General features: G+C 40.4%; 2 protein-coding genes across 2 annotated transcripts in view; one reads left to right on the top strand and one right to left on the bottom strand.

Moving 5' to 3' along the window:
- The first annotated feature begins 1,539 nt into the window (after positions 1-1,539).
- rnf165a (ring finger protein 165a) lies at positions 1,540-19,582 on the top strand. Its single transcript, XM_005917288.3, has 8 exons — positions 1,540-5,793; positions 12,547-12,847; positions 12,936-13,061; positions 13,204-13,333; positions 13,418-13,522; positions 13,754-13,849; positions 13,949-14,049; positions 15,612-19,582. Exons 1-8 carry the CDS (start codon positions 5,733-5,735, stop codon positions 15,727-15,729), a joined length of 1,038 nt encoding a protein of 345 aa, XP_005917350.1. The 5' UTR covers positions 1,540-5,732; the 3' UTR covers positions 15,730-19,582.
- Positions 19,583-19,610: 28 nt separating this feature from the next.
- loxhd1a (lipoxygenase homology PLAT domains 1a) overlaps positions 19,611-22,387 on the bottom strand; it is a 38,111-nt gene continuing 35,334 nt past the window's right edge. Inside the window, exon 41 of the mRNA XM_014332098.2 lies at positions 19,611-22,272. Coding sequence (XP_014187584.1) covers positions 21,792-22,272 — 481 coding nt within the window. The 3' untranslated portion in view covers positions 19,611-21,791. The remainder of the gene's footprint in view (positions 22,273-22,387) is intronic.

A 22,387-nucleotide genomic window follows, 5' to 3' on the forward strand; every position in this document is an offset into this window, starting at 1 on the left:
AATTCAAGTTTGTCATGTGACACCTGGGGGAAATTAATTGCACACCTGTGATTTGAAGCCTGGGAAGAAAACAAGCAAAAAAAAAAAAAAAAGTCCAAGCTACAAAACACTACGACAGTGCTGTTTTTGTTTTCAAAGATGCATTGGAAGCCACACTTTTGTTACAGTGTCTGAGTGTCCAAGGGCGACTTTAATTATCAGTGAATGTATGTCCTTGCCATGCTGGCTGGTTGTACTTATTGTTTGCATGCTTACCTTGAATGGATGCAAACTCCTTTAAATCTCTGGGGACCCCTTTATAATAACTGAGGAACTGTATCTTCCAATGAATACTGCAAAGCAAGATGGCCTGAATGCCTTGAAATGTGCACTATTTCCTTTTAGAAAGGTTTAAAGCTTATTCTTTTACCTTACAAAGCAGCGGATTTTGCTATCGCAACAATAAATATTTTAATAATAGATGTTAATTTCACAAACACACATATATCTATACATATATATCTATAGAAAAAGAGTAAAAGTGATGTTGAGTTTATGCCCAATGTGTGAGTTATGGGGCATTTATAGATGAGATGATTACTGTATAAACTGTTTTCTGTTTTTCTTTTTCAACCCTGATCCTCAGGGCCTGCTTGCTCTCTTTCCTGCTGTCTTCTTTTGTCTTCATGCAGTACTGCAGCCACGCTGGCTAAAAAAAAATGTAATCAATAGCTTTACAGGCTATTTTAACACATTTCTTGTAATTGCATATTTAATAACATACACTTTCCTAAGTGACGCTTGATAATTATAGATTTATTTTAACTTCTGCTGGTCACAGAAAGATAAAATTTGAACGATCTAAACCAAAGTCTATATGGAGCTTATGTTCTCAGTTTATTTCCCAATTTATTCTTAGAAATTTACTATGTGAATCTGAATCTCTTCATTTGGAAGTCAGTGAATTTGCTGTGAAAAGATCGAATATAGTTACAAATTGAATATATTGTTGAATATATATTTGGTTTTACTTGGCCAGTTTTTTTCTGTTATATACATCTACCACTGTAAGAACTCTGTACCACAACACTTCAGCTTGCAAAAACCATTTTGCTGTTTTTCTGTGGGACTATTATGAAATGCTAGCGAGGCATCACTTGTGTCTTTAGTGATATAAGTGTGGTAGAAACCACGGCAGTGATGCTGGTTGCACATAGCATGTTTGGTGGCATCTTTCATCCTCATCTCCGATGTTATCGTCATTGCCGGTATTTCAGCCTCGCTCTTCTGTTTTTGCTCCGTTTTGCTGTCAGTATTTTAACTTAACAGAAGTGTTTATTTTGTTGCTTCTGCAAGTCCCTGACTTCCTTGAAATTATGTCTGTAGAACAAAAAGAAACTATTTTAAAACTAAATAAACGGACCGTTATTTAATGAGCTCTTGTCAAGTCATTTATTTCTGTGTTTTACAAGCATATATTTGCAGTTTTTGCTCGTGTGCTGTGACTGGTGTCAAGATTTTGACACCAGTCACGGATTTTTGCCTTTTCTGGCAGACCAAAGTGGTGTAATTAATCTGAGACGAGGATGGTGACACGTTTCAGCCTTTCAGGTATGTTTACAACTTTAGCATAAAGTGCGATTTGAATTTCACTTTTAACAGTTCACCCTAAAAATGTTAAATCATGTCATTACAAGACTGATCTGAATTCTTGCTTACTGTGAGTGTTGTTTGAGTGTTCTTATCTGTCGAGTCCTGTGCACAAGTCTCGAGCCAACCCTCATTCCTTTTACATTTTCATCATGAAATATAACTATAAGGTAAGAGGGAACAATATAAGTGAGTTACTGAAACGTGCACACATGAAACACAGTATATAAGACAAATAGTTCGTACAGTTCTAATAGCTTGAAATTAATATTTGGTATGGCCGCCTTTATATTTCGACGCACCCAGGAATCCTTCTCCAGGCTTCTTGAAGAACATTCAAAGCTCTCTTTGGATGTTGGCTGCCTTTTGTTCTGCTCTCAGTCAAGATGATCACACACTGCTTCAATAATTTTGAGGTCCAAGCTCTGGGGAGGCCAATCCATGACTCCATTGTGTTTTACAGATGACTGTTGACACTCACTGTTGTACCTCTACCCTGACGTCCTTGGTACATATTCATGATAATAAGACGTGTTGCCACTGGTTTTCAGTCCAGTTCTTGTGTAATTTGGCATACCTCAACATACCTTTCTGCCTGTTTCTCTTCCTTAAGAATAACTCCTTGATAGCGACCCCATTAAGACCATTTATGATTCAGTGAACATTAGATGGATGAAGTGAAGGCCCAGATGAATCTCTCCATCTTACTTCTAAAGGACATGACTTTCAGATGCTGCTCATCTGCTGTAGATTTTTTTTTTAGCCCTGATGCTTCTTCTTTTGTACTCCACTTGTCGAGCTTCCTCAATTTGTTTTAGGGAGACACTGCAGACCACACCAAGATGTGCCAAGTTTTAAGCTAATATCTTTTTGGAAATGGCCTTGTTAGTGCAGAAATCGAATTTTACGCACGTCAAGCTGACAGTTTTCCTATATGCAAATAAAGAAATGGGAACAATTTATGTGTTTACAACTTCAAGTTCTTTCTAGGTTGTCTGCCACAAAACTGGTTTAACAACAACACTAGTTCAACCTTCAAGTTAAGTATCCTTTATTGTGTTTGAATGATTGATAGGTCAGTGTTAAGTGACTTAACAAACAAACAAAATGGTTACGTACAAGGCCTGGATTGAAAATGAGTGAAAAAGCAGACAATGTCCAAGAACACTTTAACAGATCTTCAGAAGCCTGGAGAACTATTGCTCAAGATCACTTTTAAAAGAAATTACAAGCGTCTGGCTCCTTGGAAACAAAATATTTAAAGGGTGTCACAAGACTTAGTACTGTATAACTGCCACCATAGGTATAGCACTTAACAAGATGTCTCATTGTTTATTTTATTCTGTGGCCAAGCAGTCTAGACGGCTGCCTGACTGTGAACAATGCAGGTTCATCCTCACCCACCAAAGTAGCATGCCAGGTCAGAGGTCACCCTGTAACACCTGCCACTAGGGGGACATATGGAGTTCACATGAAGAAGACAATGAGGGAGTGGAGCAATGCAGTCTGCGGGGCCCTTTAACGAAAAACTAAAGCCCTTTAGCCAGCTCTTTCCACCCTCGGGGCAGAACATCAGCTGTATGCTAATTTTCACAGGGCAGCGGTGGCCTCACAGAGCAGTGAATGTGCTGGCTCACTCTCAAAGCCAGAAATGATTGCGCTTCATCTTGCAGATGTCCTTTTACACTAAATGATGCCACTTAGGATTTTTGTGTTGTACATGTTTTGTTCCAAGTTATCTCCAGTTTCTTCAAAATGGCATTTCATTTGTTCAGTCCTCGCTCGGCCCACCTCCAGAGGGCTTTCTAAAAATAAAGAGTGGAAATAAGTCTCATTTCCGGTGAGGACACAATTTTTACATCAGGTTCTGCTGAAAGAGAGCTCAGCTGCTGCTTCTGTTAATACGTCAACTACAGCCAGCTATCCTGATAAATGCTTGTGTTCAAATGTACATAAATGTGTGGAATAAAGTGGCAGTTTTGATGTGTGAAATTGATTGCAGCAGTGATAGTAAAGCATCGTGAAAGGCTCTTTGTGTTTCACAGCAGGCTTAAGGCATTAGATGACGGGAACTGGAGGACATATGGGACTAAGAGTTTTGTGACCCCCTCAGCCTCCACAGGCCCATCTGTTCCTTCATCCTTCAGGCTTAACACTACAGGCAGTGAGGTTTTTGGGACACAGGCCCCTTTTTTCACAAGTTCTGCTGTACGACAAATCTGGCCAACATATATTCACGAATATTCAAAGAGTTAAGTATTACTTGAACTGTATCGGATCATCAAGAAGATCATTCAGCAACATTTTCCTGATGATAGAGTCTGACAAAGGTCAAGGCAAATAATCTACGCAAGTATATATCTTTCCTTTTTTCAATTCTGTTTATAAGGGAGTTCAGTTGCATATGCATAACCATTGGCTGCCCTATAGGTAGGGTTAGGCCCAACCAATCACAGCACTTCAATCCAATCTAAAAAGCAAAAACAGTAAATACCTTTTGTTTCACTTTTGTGTAAGACAACCTGTGCTGTTTTTCTTGTCAGGCAGTGAATATTTGGCTGTCACAAATCACCCTTGTTGGCCCTTAATTGTTAAAGCAAGTTACATCCTTCCTCTCTGCCATCAGTACTTGTTTCAGCGTTGACAAAGACTGACATTTTTCATGATTTCACTGAAAGCAGATGTGATGAAATTGGACAATAAAGTAATTTGTTTGTTTGTTTGTTTTTCTTTTTACAAGAAGTTACCATATTGAAGCTAATGGTGTTTGCAGTTTTAAATTTCCTCAATTTTTCAGCCCTGGAAGTTCTCACTTTTACTGACTTAACTTTGAATGATTCTTTAAATGAACTGCCACCTGCTAAGCTTTTTGGGTAATATAGGCAAGAGGCTTTGACAAGGTTTGAAAAGTGCAAGTGAGAAACAAACAAACAACTGTGTCTGCCTTATCAATTTTTTGCAAGCTGCCCATTATGAGTCCAGCAATACATGTATGGTACTGAATCCAGTGTAATTTTCATAATGCTATTTTCTCTTCCCTTTTAAGCCAACTATACCTGAAGCATCAAGAGTAACACTACTGAAAAGACCCTTCAGAGTGTTAAATATATTCACATTTGTACTCTCAAATGTTATTTTACCCATGGTCCATGTACATATGATTTTCCTTATTATGAGTATCACTGACACCTATCTTGCCATCCTCTTAGATCCTTTGAATAGAAACCTTTTCATACTTTTCAGGGCATATCTCATATAAATCCCTGCATTGTTCAGTTCAGTATACCCTATCTGCAATACATGAAAGCAACTTTGAACTTAAAAATGTAAATGTACTAAATAAATGATAAATCTACTACATTGCAATGCAACATTTATGCCTTACGTGTAAAGAAGGTAATGTATATAGCAGAATCATCTCAAGTCCTGCATTGAAAATGCCTGATATAAAGGCATAATCGGGACAAGTTGGGACAACTGCTGATTACTATTGTTGTGGATACAGCTGCTGTTTTTGTAATTTATACATATATTGGGTAATACTGGTGTTGTTAACTGTGCCAGTATAGTATTTCTGATATTTATCTGTAGTATCACATCAATTTTAAAAGTGTAACGAAAACATAGTGTAATGAAAACTTGAACCTATTTTAAAAGGGGAGAGGGGGGCAAGGAAGACCAAAATAGAAAAATATTTGCAATTAGTCACCAAAGCTGTCAAATAAATGCAGTGAAGCAGAAGTCAAAACTTTCATAAAAAAAAATACTTGAGTAAAGCCTGGTGAGGTAAAGTTCCGTTTATTTCAGGCTCCGTGATAAACTATAGCCATAAGGTACGATCAGATCTAAATGTTCCAGCCACGAAAGTACCCCGCACTGTGCGTGCGGATGGGAAGGATATCTCCGCCCAGGCACTGATCCTATTGGCGGATCCCGCTGTCAAATCCGGAGGGTCCTGCTCGGAAGGCTCCACTGATTGGCTACAGGGGTCTGTGTGTGTGTGCAGGCAGCGCAGTCTGTTTGAATGTGCTGGTGACTGAAGAGGATCATTTCCATGGACCATCTGTCTTACTGGCTGCGCACAAAACAAAGAAGGACCCAGGATGGTTTTAGTGCATGTCGGATATCTGGTTCTCCCCGTCTTCGGCTCAGTTAGAAGCAGAGGTATGAGGAGCTTTATGTTCTCTTTTTTTTTCTAACGCTAACCCCGAAATAATACTTCTTCATTACTTGTCTTAAATATCCACAGATGATGTAAACAGAGCTGACACCTGCTAGCTAGAAGCGAGCCAACGTAACAGCGAGCGATACCGAAATTATATTAGCCTTCTTGCTAGCTGTAGCCGAACCGAGACCGCTAATGAAGCGACCGAAGACGTGAGCCCTCAAATGCCGACGAAGACGTTGTGTTTCGGGCCTGTAAACCGCACTAAAAGGACTTCAGCTGTCAAGCGGCAGCTTTTCTTTTCCCCTTTGCATTTTTTCTTTTTTACCCTCGGCGGCTAGCGCGCTTCTGTCTGGTTTATCTATTTATCCCTGCGCCTTGTTTATGTGTGTGCCGTCGCCGCTAGCTACTACAGCCCGGACAACAACGGCAGATTAATACTAGCCCAGCTTTATTTAGCTTACAACCTCCACAGGGGTTTCTTAAATTATGAATTTAGCCAAGCTAGGGTGGACCTCTGAATCCAAAGTGACCGAGTGTATTGCTATTTTCTTCCATTTTGCTCCTTTGTGTGCATCCTTTAAAAAAATCTCATTTCTGCGAGTTACTTTAACTGGATGGTTCTTCCACTGAAAGACAGCATTAGGCTAATCAGTGTAAATTAGTATAAGCATATGACTGGTTTTTAATGCGAATAGGCTTTAACATTTTTGGAGCATGTCCCCGTCAAACCTCTAATAAAAATAATAATAAAAAAATTCCCTGCAAATTTCGCTGCAGGTGCTCCAGTAGTGAAACAGCATAAAATCCGTTTAATAGGGCATAACAACAATAACATCATCCTCCACTGCAGCAGGGCTATCTGTGTTGATTATGTAATAATAATAGTAATTTGTCGTGCATTGTTAAAACTACATGCAGTAGCACCAATGATTTCATTGTGCTTTTATTTGTGTTCTTTTTTCCTGTTCCATAGTATCGAGGCTGGCTCTACATTCCGCATTTCTCAGACCTTTGTCCCCCTCCATTGTGTAGCTAACGATCATCTGCTGCTGTCTGCCGTAGCCTCTGCCTGTTCTCTGCATCTAGCTGTATTGTGAACCCCTTCTTCCTCATTTCCTCTTTCCATCTGAAGACGACATTGGCATTAAAACAGAGTTCCCACTCATACCGTATCCTTCTGTGTAACAGACTAAAGAATAACACTCTCTGTAGAAAACAGTTTGTCTTAATTTAAACTGTCATGTTGCTCTTTAGTGAATAACCCATTGTAGCGTTAGACTTTACTACAGACTGTCATTGTGATTCTCCCATTCAGTGTGGATAGACTACATTCTGCTGTAAATTTCTGTAAAGTGGATACATTTTGATCCTCCCCTCCCCGATTCGATTACAGCCAGGCTTGATCGAACTCGTTGATTACTCTCCTCACAAAGGTGCATTGTACCGTCTTTTTGTTGTCAAAGGAGCACTTTACAATTGCTATTACTAATAATCTTGTTATCCTGATAATCACTAATTGGCATGCAGCGCTTAAGTCATTTTGTTTTTGGCGACGTTATGTTTTTTTTCCACATTTGAAGGTCCACTGCACCTGTTAATGGTTGCTGGTCATAATCCTATCCATGTGTCAAAGCATTTGTCCCTGCTAGCTGAGCGGACTTCACAATAAATTGGAGAGATGTGAATCTAAACCCATTTTGCCATTTTTGCAGCGCCCCACCACCACTACCACTCCCTCTCAAATCTTACCTCCAGCACCTCCAGAATGCTATCCATTTTACAGGGATGTGTATATCCTGCACTGCTGTAGATCTCCTTTTTTAGAATCAAAATGTCTTTTTTATTCTTTGGTTGTGGTTTTTCTGCCTTATGTTCTTGTATTAGATCCTAATGCATGGTCATTTTATACTTTTGTTTTTCCACATTGAACAGCAGATTCCAATGTAATCTTTGTGAAGAGATGTCCCTGCTGTACTGAAATGTGCTGTAAGCATACACATCTACTCATTGGATGCTGCTTCTGTTCTGTTAACCCTACAGAGAGCATGGTCAGGCCTTGCCTTTGGTCTTTATTTGCATGGGATTATTATTATTATTATTATTATGCTTATGTAGAGTCTCTTACTCTTATTATTACTATTATCACACAGTGCCACACATACTAATATTTTTCCAATAAAGACTGTAGTTTTCTTCCTAACCTTCAGTGTGCTTTTTGCTGATTTCCATGTGTTCCTCCCCCTCCTCCCTCCACACTGTGCTGTCACTGAGACGGTCCCCTCACTCTATATGTGCTCTCATTTCTCAGCTGTCTTTGACAGAGTTTCTTCAGGTTGCCACACTGCTTACTTTGGAGTAGGGGCAAGCACATTTTCTTTCCATTTTTAAAATGCAAAGGCATGTTTGATATTGAAACCTCGACACTGACATTTCCTGTTACAGGCTGTCATTCCGTCCAAATCCATACACTATCTATAGACCAAAACACAGCCTCCCTCACAGCCAATCATTGGTGTTAACATTGTGAGCAATATGGGTGAAATCATGGTATGTGTAATATATATATTTTAAATATAGTTAATAGAAGTGTATTGCAAAAAAACGCTCAAAAGGAGTTAAATAGTAAATAAAAATACAAGTGTTTAATAATAAAAAATTTAAAAAAAAGCTGGCATGCTATATAAAATGAAAATAAAACAATATAATTTGCAAGCAAGTTAAACCCTATATTTAAAAAATAAAATAAAAGTGAATTAATGAAGCACAAAATAGAATTTAAGGATTATTCAGGCCTTTTTCCTTTTCTTTATGGAAAACATAAATAAGTTCTTGTTTTGAATTTGATGCCAGCAAAATCTTTCAAATAAGTTGCGACAGGGGCATGTTTACCACAGAGTTGCATCAGCTCTTCTAACAACACTCTTCAAGGGCTTGGAAACTATGGCAGACCGGTTGCTGTAGATTTAAAAGAAACATGTTTTCATGTAAGATTTCAGCAGCTCAACACTTCAGAGCCCCCTTTGTTATATACATGTTATTTATTTAGCTTTGGTTCGCATTATCTAGAATGTTGATACTGGGTGATGGCCCTGACCTGTTTAGCCCCTGGACTCACTCGGTACAGAGCCATACTGCTGTAATTCGTGAGGAATGTTGTTTTGCACGGTCTTGCTGAAAAAAAGGCAAGGGTTTTCCAAAAAAGAAGTCATCTGATCCGATACCTGTACATATCAAATTGTTCAGCATTAATGGCGATTTCACAGATTTGTGAAAGCACCATCAAGATTTGTGAAGTTGCTCACTAATGTATGCGCATATCATCAGGAATGGTGCCATTCTTCTGAATTATATTTATGTATAATTTGTTTGTTTTTCACAGTGGTTTTGAGAAGTTGTTTAGTCCACTTCACAGATTTCCACCACAGAACTGAAATGGCGCTGAAGAGCACTGCCGTTCAGTGTTGGTTTTCAGCTTTCCCCCCTGAATACAGAGAATTCTTAGAATTCCCTTAATCTTTTAAATAACACTGAACTTTAGATTATATAACCCAGTGATAGTGGAAGATTATGGAGATTGTGTTTACTTTGGGGGAAAAAAACCCCCCTGGTGAAACACTCAACATAGTTGCATCTAAAAGACTCTCTTTTTAAACCCAATTACAAAATTGATCTATTTTCAGTTTACCCAATTGGAATCAATACTGTTTTTTAGAAGAGGTTTCAGGCATTTTACTAGCTGGGTTTTCCCATCTTTTTGGCCCCTGTCCTAAAAAGTATAGCTTACAATTCAAACTGAGTGTATATAAAACACAACAACAGCAAAAACAAAAACGGGAAAGAAAAATAGGATAGTCATTTTTTTCTCTTCATCATCACAAAATCAGTACTGCTACCTTACCTTGTACCTTAGCAAGATGCCTTGAACAAAAGCCACCAAGTGGCTTTGTCTTACAAAGACAAAAACTACCTTCCAGCACATCTGTCAATCATTCATCGACATGTTTTAACTGAAAAGTGTAAAAGTACTATCCACTAGATAAGAGATAATGACTACCTATTAATTGGTGAGTTTTGCCTACATATTGAGTTTGCTGCCTCCTGGCTCTAGCCTTTAACATCAGTACTCAGCTATAAGAGCAATATAGACTTGACCTCCAGCACAAAGTGAACAAGTAGACAGTCCTAAATGTCTAGCTATTCCTTTTTGCAGTCTCCAAATGGGTACCGCAAAGACAATACAGAGGTTCAATAATTAAATGGTGGCTGCTCAGTCTGCATTTAAACTCGTGTCTCTGTGGTATGCTGTCAGGTCCTCAGCTGGTGTTTTTCTTTATTAGCACAACAGACCATGACACATTTATATTCATGTTGCCTTTCTAGCTGGTGACAGCAGCATAACTAAACCCAGTTAGGCTAACGTTGTTTCTCAAGCACAGATAATGTGTTAAACTCTGAGTAATGAGTGCAAATGAAATAAAAGAAGTCACATTTTTTTTGTTAGTAGTAACTCATTTCTCTTTACATGCTGGCTATGCACATCAGCCAGCTGTGTAATGACTTTTCATTTTCATCAAATCTTCAGTTTTTTAGACATCTGTTGTGTTTCTCTTTAAATGTGGCATTAGATGCTTCTTTGAAAAGTGTCCAAGTGGGACGCTTTTCTTCCATTTTAACACTTGACTCAGCTGCGTGAACCTTACATCTGCGCGCAGTGTCTGAAAAAGGCTAAAGGTGTGTCCGAGGCACAGCCATGTGTGCTCTGCAGCTGACTTCTAAATATTCCAGCAGCTGCACTGCATGTGCGGCTGCACTGATACAAAACCACGAAAAGCAAGGTCAGCACAATGGTTTTCCAAGCATGTGCATGTTATGCTGGATTTTTTTTTCTTCACCAAGTGCAGCTGTACAACACATGCACTGATTTTTGCCTCATTAATCCTCACCTTCTGATGGTGAGTGTTATAATCGGCGACCTCAGCAGGTGTGGGGATGGTTTCTGCCTAATGGGAGACCAGTGAGACAGGCAGAGGACAGGAGTGTGTTAGAGAGGAGGTGTGATGTAAAGCTGCAGTGACTTCAGGAGGAGTGGAGGGAGAGAGAAAGAAAAGAGTTGAGGTTCCATGTCAGACTGCTGCAGTCGCAGGTGGGTGGGGCTTGCTGGCTGTCACTCACTGTGGGACACCATGCTGCAGCCATGCTGTGGGGGAGGGGCCGCCTGTGCAGCAGCTGAGGGGAGAGGATAGGTGGAAGGGTGTGTATGTGTGTGTGTGTTTCTGTCTGTGAGTCAAAGACAAAGCCTCAGATGTAACAGTGGAAACATCAGGGCTGCTGCTGCTGCTGGCAGCTCTGCAGTACGTCAAATATTAATGCCAGCAGTTCATGCTGTGAAAAGCTCCCAGACACAAATAATCTGATATTTACCCTGAACTCCACACAACAGTCCAGCTTTGCCAGGTCACAGGCTTCATGCAAAACTGATGCACAGCCTTTAACCAATCCAAGCCACCAGTCTGCCATTTCTGCTCTACTTCCTCAGCCAAATGCTGTTTTTCTCTTTGCCCGTGGCTCTCTGGGTTCACTGGCTTTCCATGTCCCGAGGCTATATCCAACAAAGCAAAGCCAGACAAATATGTCGTTTCAGCAACAAAAAACAGAGCATTTTGGGAAATGCGCTTGTTTCATCTGCACAGGACTTTATCAAATCATAACCACTTCCCTGCACATCTAACTCTCCTTAATTGATTTGCTACGTCTTAAAAAAACAGTGAAGTAAAAGCAATATTTCATTTTCTGCCGTTGAGAAATGTTACACACTTGTAAAATTTTAAATTAGATCTCAACTCAGTGAACCAGCTACTGTTAATTAAACTTGTCAGGAAATATTAAATATGTCATAGACCATTAACAAAGAGCCAAATCTACAATGTGGCTTCATGTTATTGTTTGAAAGATTATGAGTAAACAGTTTAAATGGGCAGTTCTTATTCACGGGACATGCAAAGACACAATACTGACATATTTACGTATACACTGTCCTCCAGACCCCGCTGTCTGCTTTCCTCTCCAGTGGAAATTTAGAGAAGCTTTAATTGGAAGTTAAAGGAGTAATACTCTCAGCTTGCTTCCAGCATTCATTTCTGTGAGCTCTGAGTAATTTGTATTGATTGTTTTGTGCAAGTGCAACACCAAGGTGACTCAGTGGGACTAGCACACAACCTCCCATCTTCTCTGCTTAATAGGAAGGGTGGAGAGAAGACAAAAATGAAAGCCCATAAACTTTTCAGACTTTCTTGATGGATATGGTGCATTACTGTTATCTGACTCTTTTGTTGAGAAAGCCTCAGTTTAATATGTTCCTTCAAACAGCAAACGCAATAATAATAACAGAGTTTGAAACTATTGGTTTTGCTGGGATTCGTTTTGGAAATACCCTAGACCCCCAGTTAGTGAGGATGCGTCTTTCCTGTTGGCTGCACATGGCAAGTGGAGACGCAGACCATTGAGTGAAATCCGTCTGTGGGTTTAGTTGGTGCTCCACAGGGTTCTCCATGTCTGCGTCGTCCATCTGCTGTTTTGTCTGTCTTGTCTCTTCCTGTGTCACGTTCCTCTCTGCGTGGTTGGTTTTTAAATGTGTTTGTGTCTTTTTTACGAGTGTGTGCGAAAGTGCTGTTGGTTCGTCTCCTTGTCGTGTAAGTTTCAGTGAAAGCGATCGCAGCTCCGTTTTGATCCCTCGCATTTATTCCCAATAGGAGCGCACTTCACCAGGCATCAACACAGCCATGCTACCTCCTGCCGACACTTTCACCTGGGTGCTCCCCAGGCGCCCATCTCAGCTGAGTTTCCTCTAGGACATGCCAGCCAGCCCCCGCAGACAGGCCTGGCCACCCACCTGCCCCCGACGCACCATCCACCCCTCACTGCCCTGCCCGGACCCCCTCAGTTTCAGGATGTGCCGGGGCCTTCATTCCTACCTCAGGCCTTACACCAGCAATACCTCATCCAGCAGCAGCTCCTCGAAGCGCAGCATCGCAGGATCCTCCCACACTCCAGGTAGTGACCCTTGCATCCATACAAACACAACTAAAAAAACAAACAAAAAACCGAGATATTTTTAAATCAAATCTCTATCTAATTACAGAAGAGCCCAGGAGCGTATTCCCCTGAACCCTCACAGACTGCGTTCGGGCTACGAGTACTCCCCGCCCCTCCATGTTCCTCAGCCAATGACACAACAACCGCGGTACCTGGCCGAAGGCACCGACTGGTGAGTCATCGTTGGGGATTAACGAGAATCCTGCAGAGTTGAGAAATGATCCCGTCTTTTTTATCTTTCCACCCATCTGTCTGTCTGCCACATTGCCTGGCATGGGCTATGTTAATTTAGCCACGTTCCTCTCTTTCTGCAGGGATCTCAGCGTAGATGCTGGCCTCCCTCACCATCAGTACCAGCTCCAGCAGCTTCCGCAGCACTATCAGCATTACCTGGCCTCCCCTCGAATGCATCACTTTCCCAGGAACACATCCTCTGCACAAGTGGTATGTTGGTCACTTCCTCAGGTGGCCTTGGATAGCTTGATAGTCTATATTCCTGCTGTAATATAATGAAGGATTTTGTTGTAGGTTGTGCATGAAATCAGAAACTACCCATACCCCCAGCTTCACCTGTTGGCGCTGCAAAGTTTAAATCCTTCGAGGCACGCCACTGCTGTGCGAGAAAGCTATGAGGTAAATCTGACTGTCCATCTATCAAACTCTGCACCTTCCCACGGTGTCACTTTAAGTTATATGTACTAACTGTTCTCTAGCTTTTAATCAGTATGAGCTTCATAAGCAGATTTTTTTTCATTCTTTCCTGACCATGAAAACAGCAGTGAACCAAACCATTTGTTGTCCATGTAGTAGCTTTTTCTCTTTTTAGCATTCTGGTTCATTTTATTAACTGGGCTGTTCCTGCAGGAGCTGCTGCAGCTGGAGGATCGACTGGGGAGCGTTAGCAGAGGAGCTGTTCAGACAACCATAGAGAGATTTACTTTTCCACACAAATACAAGAAGGTATGGCAGATGAGACAAAAATCTGTTGAACGTTTGCTTTTTCCCCCCCTTTGTTTTGACCCTACATTTCTGTCTCTCTGTAATGTGACCCACGAACAGAGAAAGCCCCTGCAGTTGAAGATTGGGGAGGAGGAGGAAACAGATGTTGATGAAAAATGTACCATATGTTTGTCCATGCTGGAGGACGGAGAAGATGTCAGGTAATAATTACTTTGTAGACCCAGAAATCATAAAAAAGAGAAGTGCACTTATTCTGAGTGAGTTAAATGGGAAAATCTATACCAAATTGATTTGATGGGAAACATGATGCTGCAGGCTGCAGATGATGAGCTTAGCTCAGAGATGCATTGCAGGATGGGTCTAGACAGCAGGGACTGATGGGGAAGACGAGATGGAAGCCGGACTTCCTTTTCTATTATCGTAGACAATATGACATCATTGAAAGACTGATAAGCTAATTGCCTGAGTGAGACATCAAGCAATTGCAAGAGATAAAAGAGGCACGACTACAGGAATTACTCCAGATCCCATTATCAGCGTTGCCTTCTAACATTTTTGTCTGATTTTTGTTTTCCACTTTATAATAAATATCACTTTACCTGACTTATTGTCAGGTTTACTGATAATCATGATATGATACACCACATCTCTGTGTATTGTCTGCAAACTCCTCCTGTGCAGTCTGTAGCACAGCAGCCAAACGTTGCACACAGGTACATCTTAGGTCCCTGATGCTACTTAACCACCTACCAACAAGCTAAAGTGGACTATTTTTAGCTTTTACAGAGCTATAACACCTTAAAATGTATATTATTTTGATTCAAGGACAGCAACATCTAATTGATACTTAAAAACTATGGTATATGTGATATAATGTCATCAGGCTTCCTGGCAATAAAGGACTAATAGTCAGAACATGAGCATGGGCCTGTAAAAGTAAATATAATAAATTTAATATAAGTCATTTCATGAAATGCAGTCATTTCAAATCATCATTTCATCCACTGTCTATGTAATATAATGTAAGAGTTTCTGACAAATACCAAGTATTTACTTCTTCCCATTGTGTTTCTGCCGACCTTCTGAGCAAATCAGTCATGAGAATCTTTCCAGTCCTGTACCACATGTGTGCATAAATGAGCCTCTGCTATGAGCTGTTGCCAGACAAATAGCTGAGACTCTAGGAAGCTGCTGATCATGGCTAAGAAATAGTCCAATCTCAAGCCACCCACATACCAAAATTTAGTTACATTTTTTTTTTGATAGTTGTATTTTCACATGGAGACAAAAATCCCCTTTAGTGTTGCATCAGGAAAGGCATCCACCATAAAACTGATCAAACATGCAGAACTACCTGCTGCAGTGACCCCTTGTGAAAATGGAGCTGCCAAAAGTAGCCTCTATGCAGAGGCAGAAGCATGGCAACAACCTGCTTTTCAAATGCTGGAATTATAATCCCTAAAATGTTCTGTTCCATTACGCACATGCATTTGAAACAGTGGTTGGGAGTGAATTTTTAGGTAACAAGAACTGTCCCCCTGGGTGAGGCGAGAGGATCGGTTTGCAACATAAGAGTCTCAGCTGTCTGAGAGGCATTTGGGACTGACTACTCAACAACAAAAGTTGTCTCTACATGCCTGAATGAACAGAATTAACTCCCCGAGGGTCTTTTTAAGCTCACAACTGTATGCACTGGAAAAGTAACACACAGTCATGTGAATCCACACTGACCCTAAAGTTTGTCTCTCTTCCTATCCTGCAGGAGGCTGCCCTGCATGCACCTCTTCCACCAGGGCTGCGTGGACCAATGGCTGGCCACCAGCAGAAAGTGTCCAATCTGTCGAGTTGACATCGAAACACAGCTGAACCCCGACAGCTGATGAGATTCGACACTCTCGTGATTCAGTCGCCCTCGTGGTGCGATTCTTGCTTTCTTCCACCCCCGGCTCGCCAGCCTCCCCCACCTTACCCTACCCCACCCCACCTCCCTCGACCTCCTCCTTCCCGTCGGGTGCTTTGCCAAATGTCTCCAGACTTCATGTGACATCACCACCCTTCTGAGTCACGCTTTACTGAGCCAAGCCAGGAAAACTAACTGCACGGAGAGGCCGCAAAGGACTCTCTTTATATAGAAGCACATCCCTCTGGAAGCAAAAGACACACTAACAAACACATACTCATATACACAGGGTTTACTTGTAGCTTGCTGGTCTTACGTGGGGTTGTTATTGCTGTTGTGGTGTTGTACTGTAGGTAGCCTGGGGCTGTGTAGCATGTCCTCAAAGCCATGACTTAATGTCCTGAGACTAGAAAACACATAACCCCAGACCTAGCTGGCTACTTTTCTCTCTTCTCTTCAATCTCTCTCTCTTGCTCTCTTTTTACACACACACACACACACACACACACACACACACACACACACACACACACACACAAATATATATTTCTCTCTTTTTAAACACAATCAAAATGAATATTCTGCCACGCAAGAAAGCTTAACAGAATCTAAATGCTCTGATGCCATGTTTACCTAAAGATCATTTGTGGTCGTAGTAGAGTAGCAGTAACCAATAAGTGAGATCTGGTGCGACCTCCTCGAGGCCAAGCACCAGCTAGCTGGGTGTTTTAATTCTCTCATGCAGCTTTTGACATTTCGCAGTACAGTTGTGCGTTTACCTTGGGTTGGTGTCATGTGCAGATGGTGTGATGTGATTAGGTCTCATTCACTGTCAGGGAAAACCCAGTGACTGCGATGTTTTTGTGTTTGAAATTGAAAAAGAAGAAGAAGACAAAAAATAATAGTGTTTTCACCAAAATGCATTATGTCACAGTGTAGCTTGAATCTCCGCACAGGTTTTATGTCCACTGCCCATGCCATGTGTCACTTCAAGAGACTGCGTCTCACACAAACGTGTTAGGTGAAGAACACGGCCACCGGAGTGCTTATACAACACAAAACCAAAAGAAACAAAAAGAAAAAACACAAAAAAACCTGAAAAGGGATGAACAACAGAAGCTATCATGCACTGCAGAGCGAGGTGGGAGGATTTAGCTGCCCTTGTACCTGCATTTCCATCTGGCACTAGGCCAGTGGCAGAACAGTGCACACTAAAAAACAAAAAAGGAAGATTGCATGTTTCATTTTTTGGGTTTGGGGCTGTTGGCTGTGGTAGCGTTTCTTCACTTTTAAAAGGTACAGAGACGCCTGTGCATGACTTAGTTAATCTGAGCTGTGACTATCTTCTGAACACTAACAAATATTAATAATAATAATAATAATTTTTAAAAAGTCAGTGGTTTGCTCCCCTGACTTGTAGCGCGTGTCATCCGGTTCCCTTTGGTGGCGACCTTGGGATCCTGTTTTTTGATGTTTACCTTATTGCCTAAAGAACAAGCACATGTGACGATAGTTATAGCAACAAAAGTTTCTCCTCGGCATCGCGTTTGGTTTATATATAGGTACGGATTCATGCAGTGTTTTGAGCTGGGAGAGGAGCTTGCGTATTGATCTTGTGTTATATTTGTGTGACAGACCTCCCCTCGTGGTTGCTATGCTGGTTGCTATGCTGTATTTGCTAGAACATGTAGAAACGTGGTGCGACGGAGGCAGCCTCCCTCTCACAGTGCACACAGACACGAGACGACAGGACAGCAGGAAAGCATTCAGGCTGTTAAAACACACACTCTCTCTATCACCATTTCTTCTCTCTTTTTTTTACCCTTTGTGTCAGCTTGTCACTTCAGTTCCACAGAGCTGTGTGTGTTTGTGTGTGTGCGCGTGTGTTACAGGACGCCTTTAGGACCCTCACTGTCCTCTCTGCACTGTGATAGCATATAACAAGGGTAACACTTGGCCCAGAGACTCAATTAACAAGGCTTACTTCTTCCTGTCTTGTGCACTGCCAGTGTTGACACTGCCTCCTCCTGTAGTGGAGTCATCCGTGATGAAAGTTGTCATAGTTTACACAGGGTGTTGTCAGTTGAGATGCCTTAAGTATTTAACAATCATAATTTATTACTAACTGTAGATACTGTGGGTATGTATTTAATTTTATATAGTTTTTTTTTCTTTTTCTGGAGTTGGGTTGACTGAATCATAATTTATTTATTTACAAATATAACATGAAAAGGCTATTAAAAAATGGATACCTCATGTTTTTTGGTTGCATTGTTTTAAATGGGAATGCTTTGCATGCAGTTGTACTTTTTCGGAACACTAAAAGTAAAAAAAAAAGGGGAAAAAAAGTTCTGCTGTTTGATCTCCACAAGCTGGCTGTGCGATGTTTACTGACCAAGGCTGAGCTACTGAGCCCGTTCTCTCTCTTTCTCTCTCTCTCTTCCTGTCTTCTATGTCTCTTTTTCTCTTTCATGTGGTGCTGTGGATCTTGGTTACATTCCATTCAATGCAATCTCTCCAATCCCCCATGCTGTGATGTAGTGAACAAACTGCAAGTGAATTGGTTTTGGTTTGTGACAATTTTTTTCTTTTTTTTTCTTTCTTTTGCACTAACTTGTTTAAAATGGGAACCCTCTCACTGGCAAAAAAAAATAATAATTTTAGATTATTTAAATGAACTGGCTTTTATTTTTTTATGCTCTGCTTCTCACACAATGCACTAAGGGTCTTAATGAAACATGTTCCTTTGTTTTAACTCTTTGTGTTATCTCTTCAGTTGTCATCTCTCTAGTGTTTCTCTGTTCGTTGGTTTCTTATGTTGTTGTTTTTTTTCCCAAAATGCTTTGTAGATTTAAGCATAACAAGTGCCTCGCTTTAAGTGTTAGGGAATATTTCCATATAACGGAAACCATGAACAACAATCAGTCCATCCACCATGCCTTACTGGTTGCTTAGTTAATTAAGTGAATGGAAAACGAAGGAGCTGAGACAACATTTGACTAAAGCCATTATAATCAATCAATCCAAGTCAAGCTGTCCAAAAACTAGCTGCCGGTTTGTAGTACCGAAGCACTGCATTGCTGTGGAAATAGCTCTGACTATAAAGAGGCATGTTTCACCGTGGGCTTTACAGCGGTCCTTTCGATGTACTTCTCCATTCTGTTTTCTCCTCTTCTTTCCGTCTCCGTTTGATTTTACCGTCCGTCCCTCCTCTCCGACTCTCTCTCTGTTTGCTTTCACAGTCTAAAAAAGGAAGGCAAGGATTTAAAGCACAACCTTTTCTAAAGAACAAAAAACAAATGCATGTTTTCTCAGGTTTCAGTGTAGTCGCAATGGTTTCATAGTATATGGTGAAAATATATACAAAGAATATAACAGAAAAAAAATTATAAATTTTGTTGCTGCTTGAATCTGACAAAAACCAACAAGTGAAGAGAAACTATCCCAAAAAGTGCCAGTGAAAGGGCTGCCGCCATCCTTGTATGAAAACCTGCTGTTTAGCTGTGACTGCGCAATGTTTTTTCAAAATAGGATATTTTATCTGAAAATAGAACTATTTATCATTAATATTAAAGCAATAGCGCATTAAAATGGTTTTGAGCGTGTTGATGATGAAGTGGATGAGCCTGTTATGGGTAAATGTTAGATTTACATTTGGTGGAATTTTGTACTTTATTTATTATTACTACTACTAATAATGATGATAATGATCTCAAAGGTTGCATTGCTAAACCCAAACTGTTCTGGTTTTAATTTTTATTTTATTTCATGGCTTGTATATTATCCTTTTATATGTGCTCTTTTTGTAATAAACTTGATAAAATGGAAGTGAACCTATTTTTTCTTTTGTCTTTTTTTTTAACCCCTCAAAATTAGTTAAAGGTGAAGTCAGGTCATCAGGTTGTTTTATAGAGAAAAAAAAAGATATTGTACTTATAAATTTATAGCGTTTTACGTATGTGGCTAGAGATCACCCACATGTCAAAAGCAGAGAAAAAAGAGAACTGTGGGTGTACTGTAAATATATGTTTTATCAGCTTTGATGGGATCTCCTTTACCAAAGAAGTGAAAACACAAAGAAAAGAGGCAACAGCATCTGGATATAAAGTCATCCTCTTCCTCCTCACCTCAAGTCTTATCTGCTAAACTGAAGTCAGGACTCTAAAACATAAAAATGTGTATAAACATCCTCATTTATTCCTAATATTATTCCAGTTACTTATTGTCAGAAGATTAGACTGTTATCTTTCTATCTCCAGCTAGCTGACAAAAGCTAACAACAACAGCAGCTGGTTTTAAGCTAACATTATGCTAGCTAACGTTAGGCTAAAGTATCCTAAAATTCCTAAAAATCCTAAAAATTCACACTTGATAACATTCTCACACCTTATAAGAGGTTATTCACTCAGAGCGTCAGAGTTCAGCAAAGCTACATCCACTTCAAAGACTGTTTCACAGAAGCTAACAGAGGCTACCAGCAGCAAAAACTATAGTGCCGCCTAATGTTCTGTATGTCCTCAACAACTCACCTTAGTATGGCTGTCATTGTTCAGACATGAGCTTCTCTGACTCAGTGACACATATTGGACTTGAAAATAGAGATAGGTGCTTCTTACTGGGCATTGACAGCTAAGGCAAACAGAAGACTGACAGCTTTTCACAAATAGGGAAAAACTCTTTCCGGATCTGGTCCAAGCATTAATAGAAACTTGCCGACTGACCATGTCACCATGGGGAACAGTCTAAATTTAATGTTTATGGTCTCTCTTGACTGACTACAACATGTTTTTCCTTTGGCCACCGTATCTAGGATTATACACTTGAATCAGGGACAAAAGAACTCAGTTGACTGATTTCTGCAATCTACTGACATGTAGCAGTTAGATTGTAATTCAAAAACCCGAAGAAATCATGGAATCTCTGTGTGTCCCTGTATTGTTGACTAGACATTAAAACAATTGTTTTGGGCCAAGGAAAAAGTTATAAATATAAAATTCATACACAATTACTTCTTAACGATCACTTTGACATATTTGAATGTCCCATTTGAGTCATTTATTTACCTGTTTAATGTAATGTCTAAATATCATTCTCCACAATTTGCATAGAATCATCAAAACTGAACAACAGAAGATTGGAAAATCATTGCCTGGTCTGTTGAGACTCAGTTTTTGCTGCAGAAATTCAGATGGTAGGGTCAGAATTTTGTGTAAACAACATGAAAGCATGGATCTATCCTGCGTTGTATCAGTGATTCAGGCTGATACTGGTGATGGTGTAATAGTGTGGAGGAGATTTTCTTGGCACATGTTGGGACCCTCAGTATCAACTGAGCATCATTTTAACACCACAGCCTACCTGAGTATTGATGCTGACCGTGCCCATCCCTTTATGACCACAGTGTACCAGTCTCCTTCCAGCATAATAGTGCGACAGGTCACAAAGCTCAAATCAACTCAAACTGGTTTCTTGATTTGTTGAATGAATTCACTGCACATAAATTGTCTCCACAGTCACCGGATCTCAGTCCAATATAGCATCTTTGCAAGTTTGTGGAACTGAATATTTGCAACAACTGTGTAATGCAATCAGGTCAATATGGATCAAAATCTCTGAGGAATATTTCCAGCATTTTGTTTGCTGTGTTTAAGGCAGCTCTGAAGGCAAAAGGAGACGACTGTAATAGCAAAGTATAACTAATGAAGTGCCCAATGAGTGTATATTTCTGCTTAACCAGACTTGAAGGTAAAGTTTAGACCTACCAGCAAGTCAGAAGTGAAGCTGAAAACTGGGTGTTATAAACAAATTGGATTTATTTATTCATTTGTTCATTTTATAAAATCTGTATTACAACAAAACAATGCAAAGAATCCCTGATATTTAAAAAGATTGGCACTTTCCTTTTTCCTGACCACATTAGACATCATCATGACATGTTTTTTTTTAATGTCTCAGTTCCTGAGATATAAAACTTGCTAGAAGGAGAATCTCTTTGGTCATTACTTTTAAACATAAGAGGACATGCTTGAGCTGTAGGGTTTTTTAGTATTTTGGGTAGATGGCCCTGGAGATCTTTCCATCTGCCTTCTTAGAGTCCAGCCATTTCCCGCAGAGAAAGATAGTGGTAACACCATTGGCTGTGTTGGTGACTTCCACACGATCGAGCAGCCAGCCAGGGCTGAGACCGGAGTTGTCGTGTTCTACCCGGACTTTCTGCAACTCCCCCATGTCCAGCATTTCCACAGAGAAACGGTCTGTTTGCCCACGTTCAAAAAGGTTACGAAACTTCTGACGCAGTTGCCTGCAACCCGAATCTCCATTGGAGCCATAGAGAGTAATGAAAACATTGGCATCGGTTCCTGCACCCTTTTCATCACCTGTGATGACGATGATCTCATATTTGACAGGTACCAGGCTTCGAGCTTTGCTTGCAAAGCTCTCGATGGTCTTTGTGCACTCAACGGTGATGAAATCGTCCCTCTTAGGAGAAAGAGGAATGAGGGAATTGCATTTGAAAATGTACCTGGAGATAATGGAGCAGAGCAGAAGGAATATAGTCTAACCATTTGAGAATATCAAGAAATTGTTTGATGGTGGAAAATAAATGAATGGCTACAGTGGGGAAGCAGCTGCCTTAC

Source organism: Haplochromis burtoni, unplaced genomic scaffold (genome assembly GCF_018398535.1).
Source record: "Haplochromis burtoni strain Fernald_Lab_line unplaced genomic scaffold, NCSU_Asbu1 Contig_23, whole genome shotgun sequence".
Taxonomy (NCBI): domain Eukaryota; kingdom Metazoa; phylum Chordata; class Actinopteri; order Cichliformes; family Cichlidae; genus Haplochromis; species Haplochromis burtoni.

Excerpts from the sequence above, each read along its gene's own strand:
- rnf165a (XM_005917288.3), top strand. The coding sequence starts at position 5,733 with ATGGTTTTAGTGCATGTCGGATATCTGGTTCTCCCCGTCTTCGGCTCA. Across the intron at positions 13,062-13,203 it reads CTGGCCGAAGGCACCGACTG|GGATCTCAGCGTAGATGCTG; the intron begins GTGAGTCATCGT and ends CTCTTTCTGCAG. Across the intron at positions 13,334-13,417 it reads ACACATCCTCTGCACAAGTG|GTTGTGCATGAAATCAGAAA; the intron begins GTATGTTGGTCA and ends ATTTTGTTGTAG.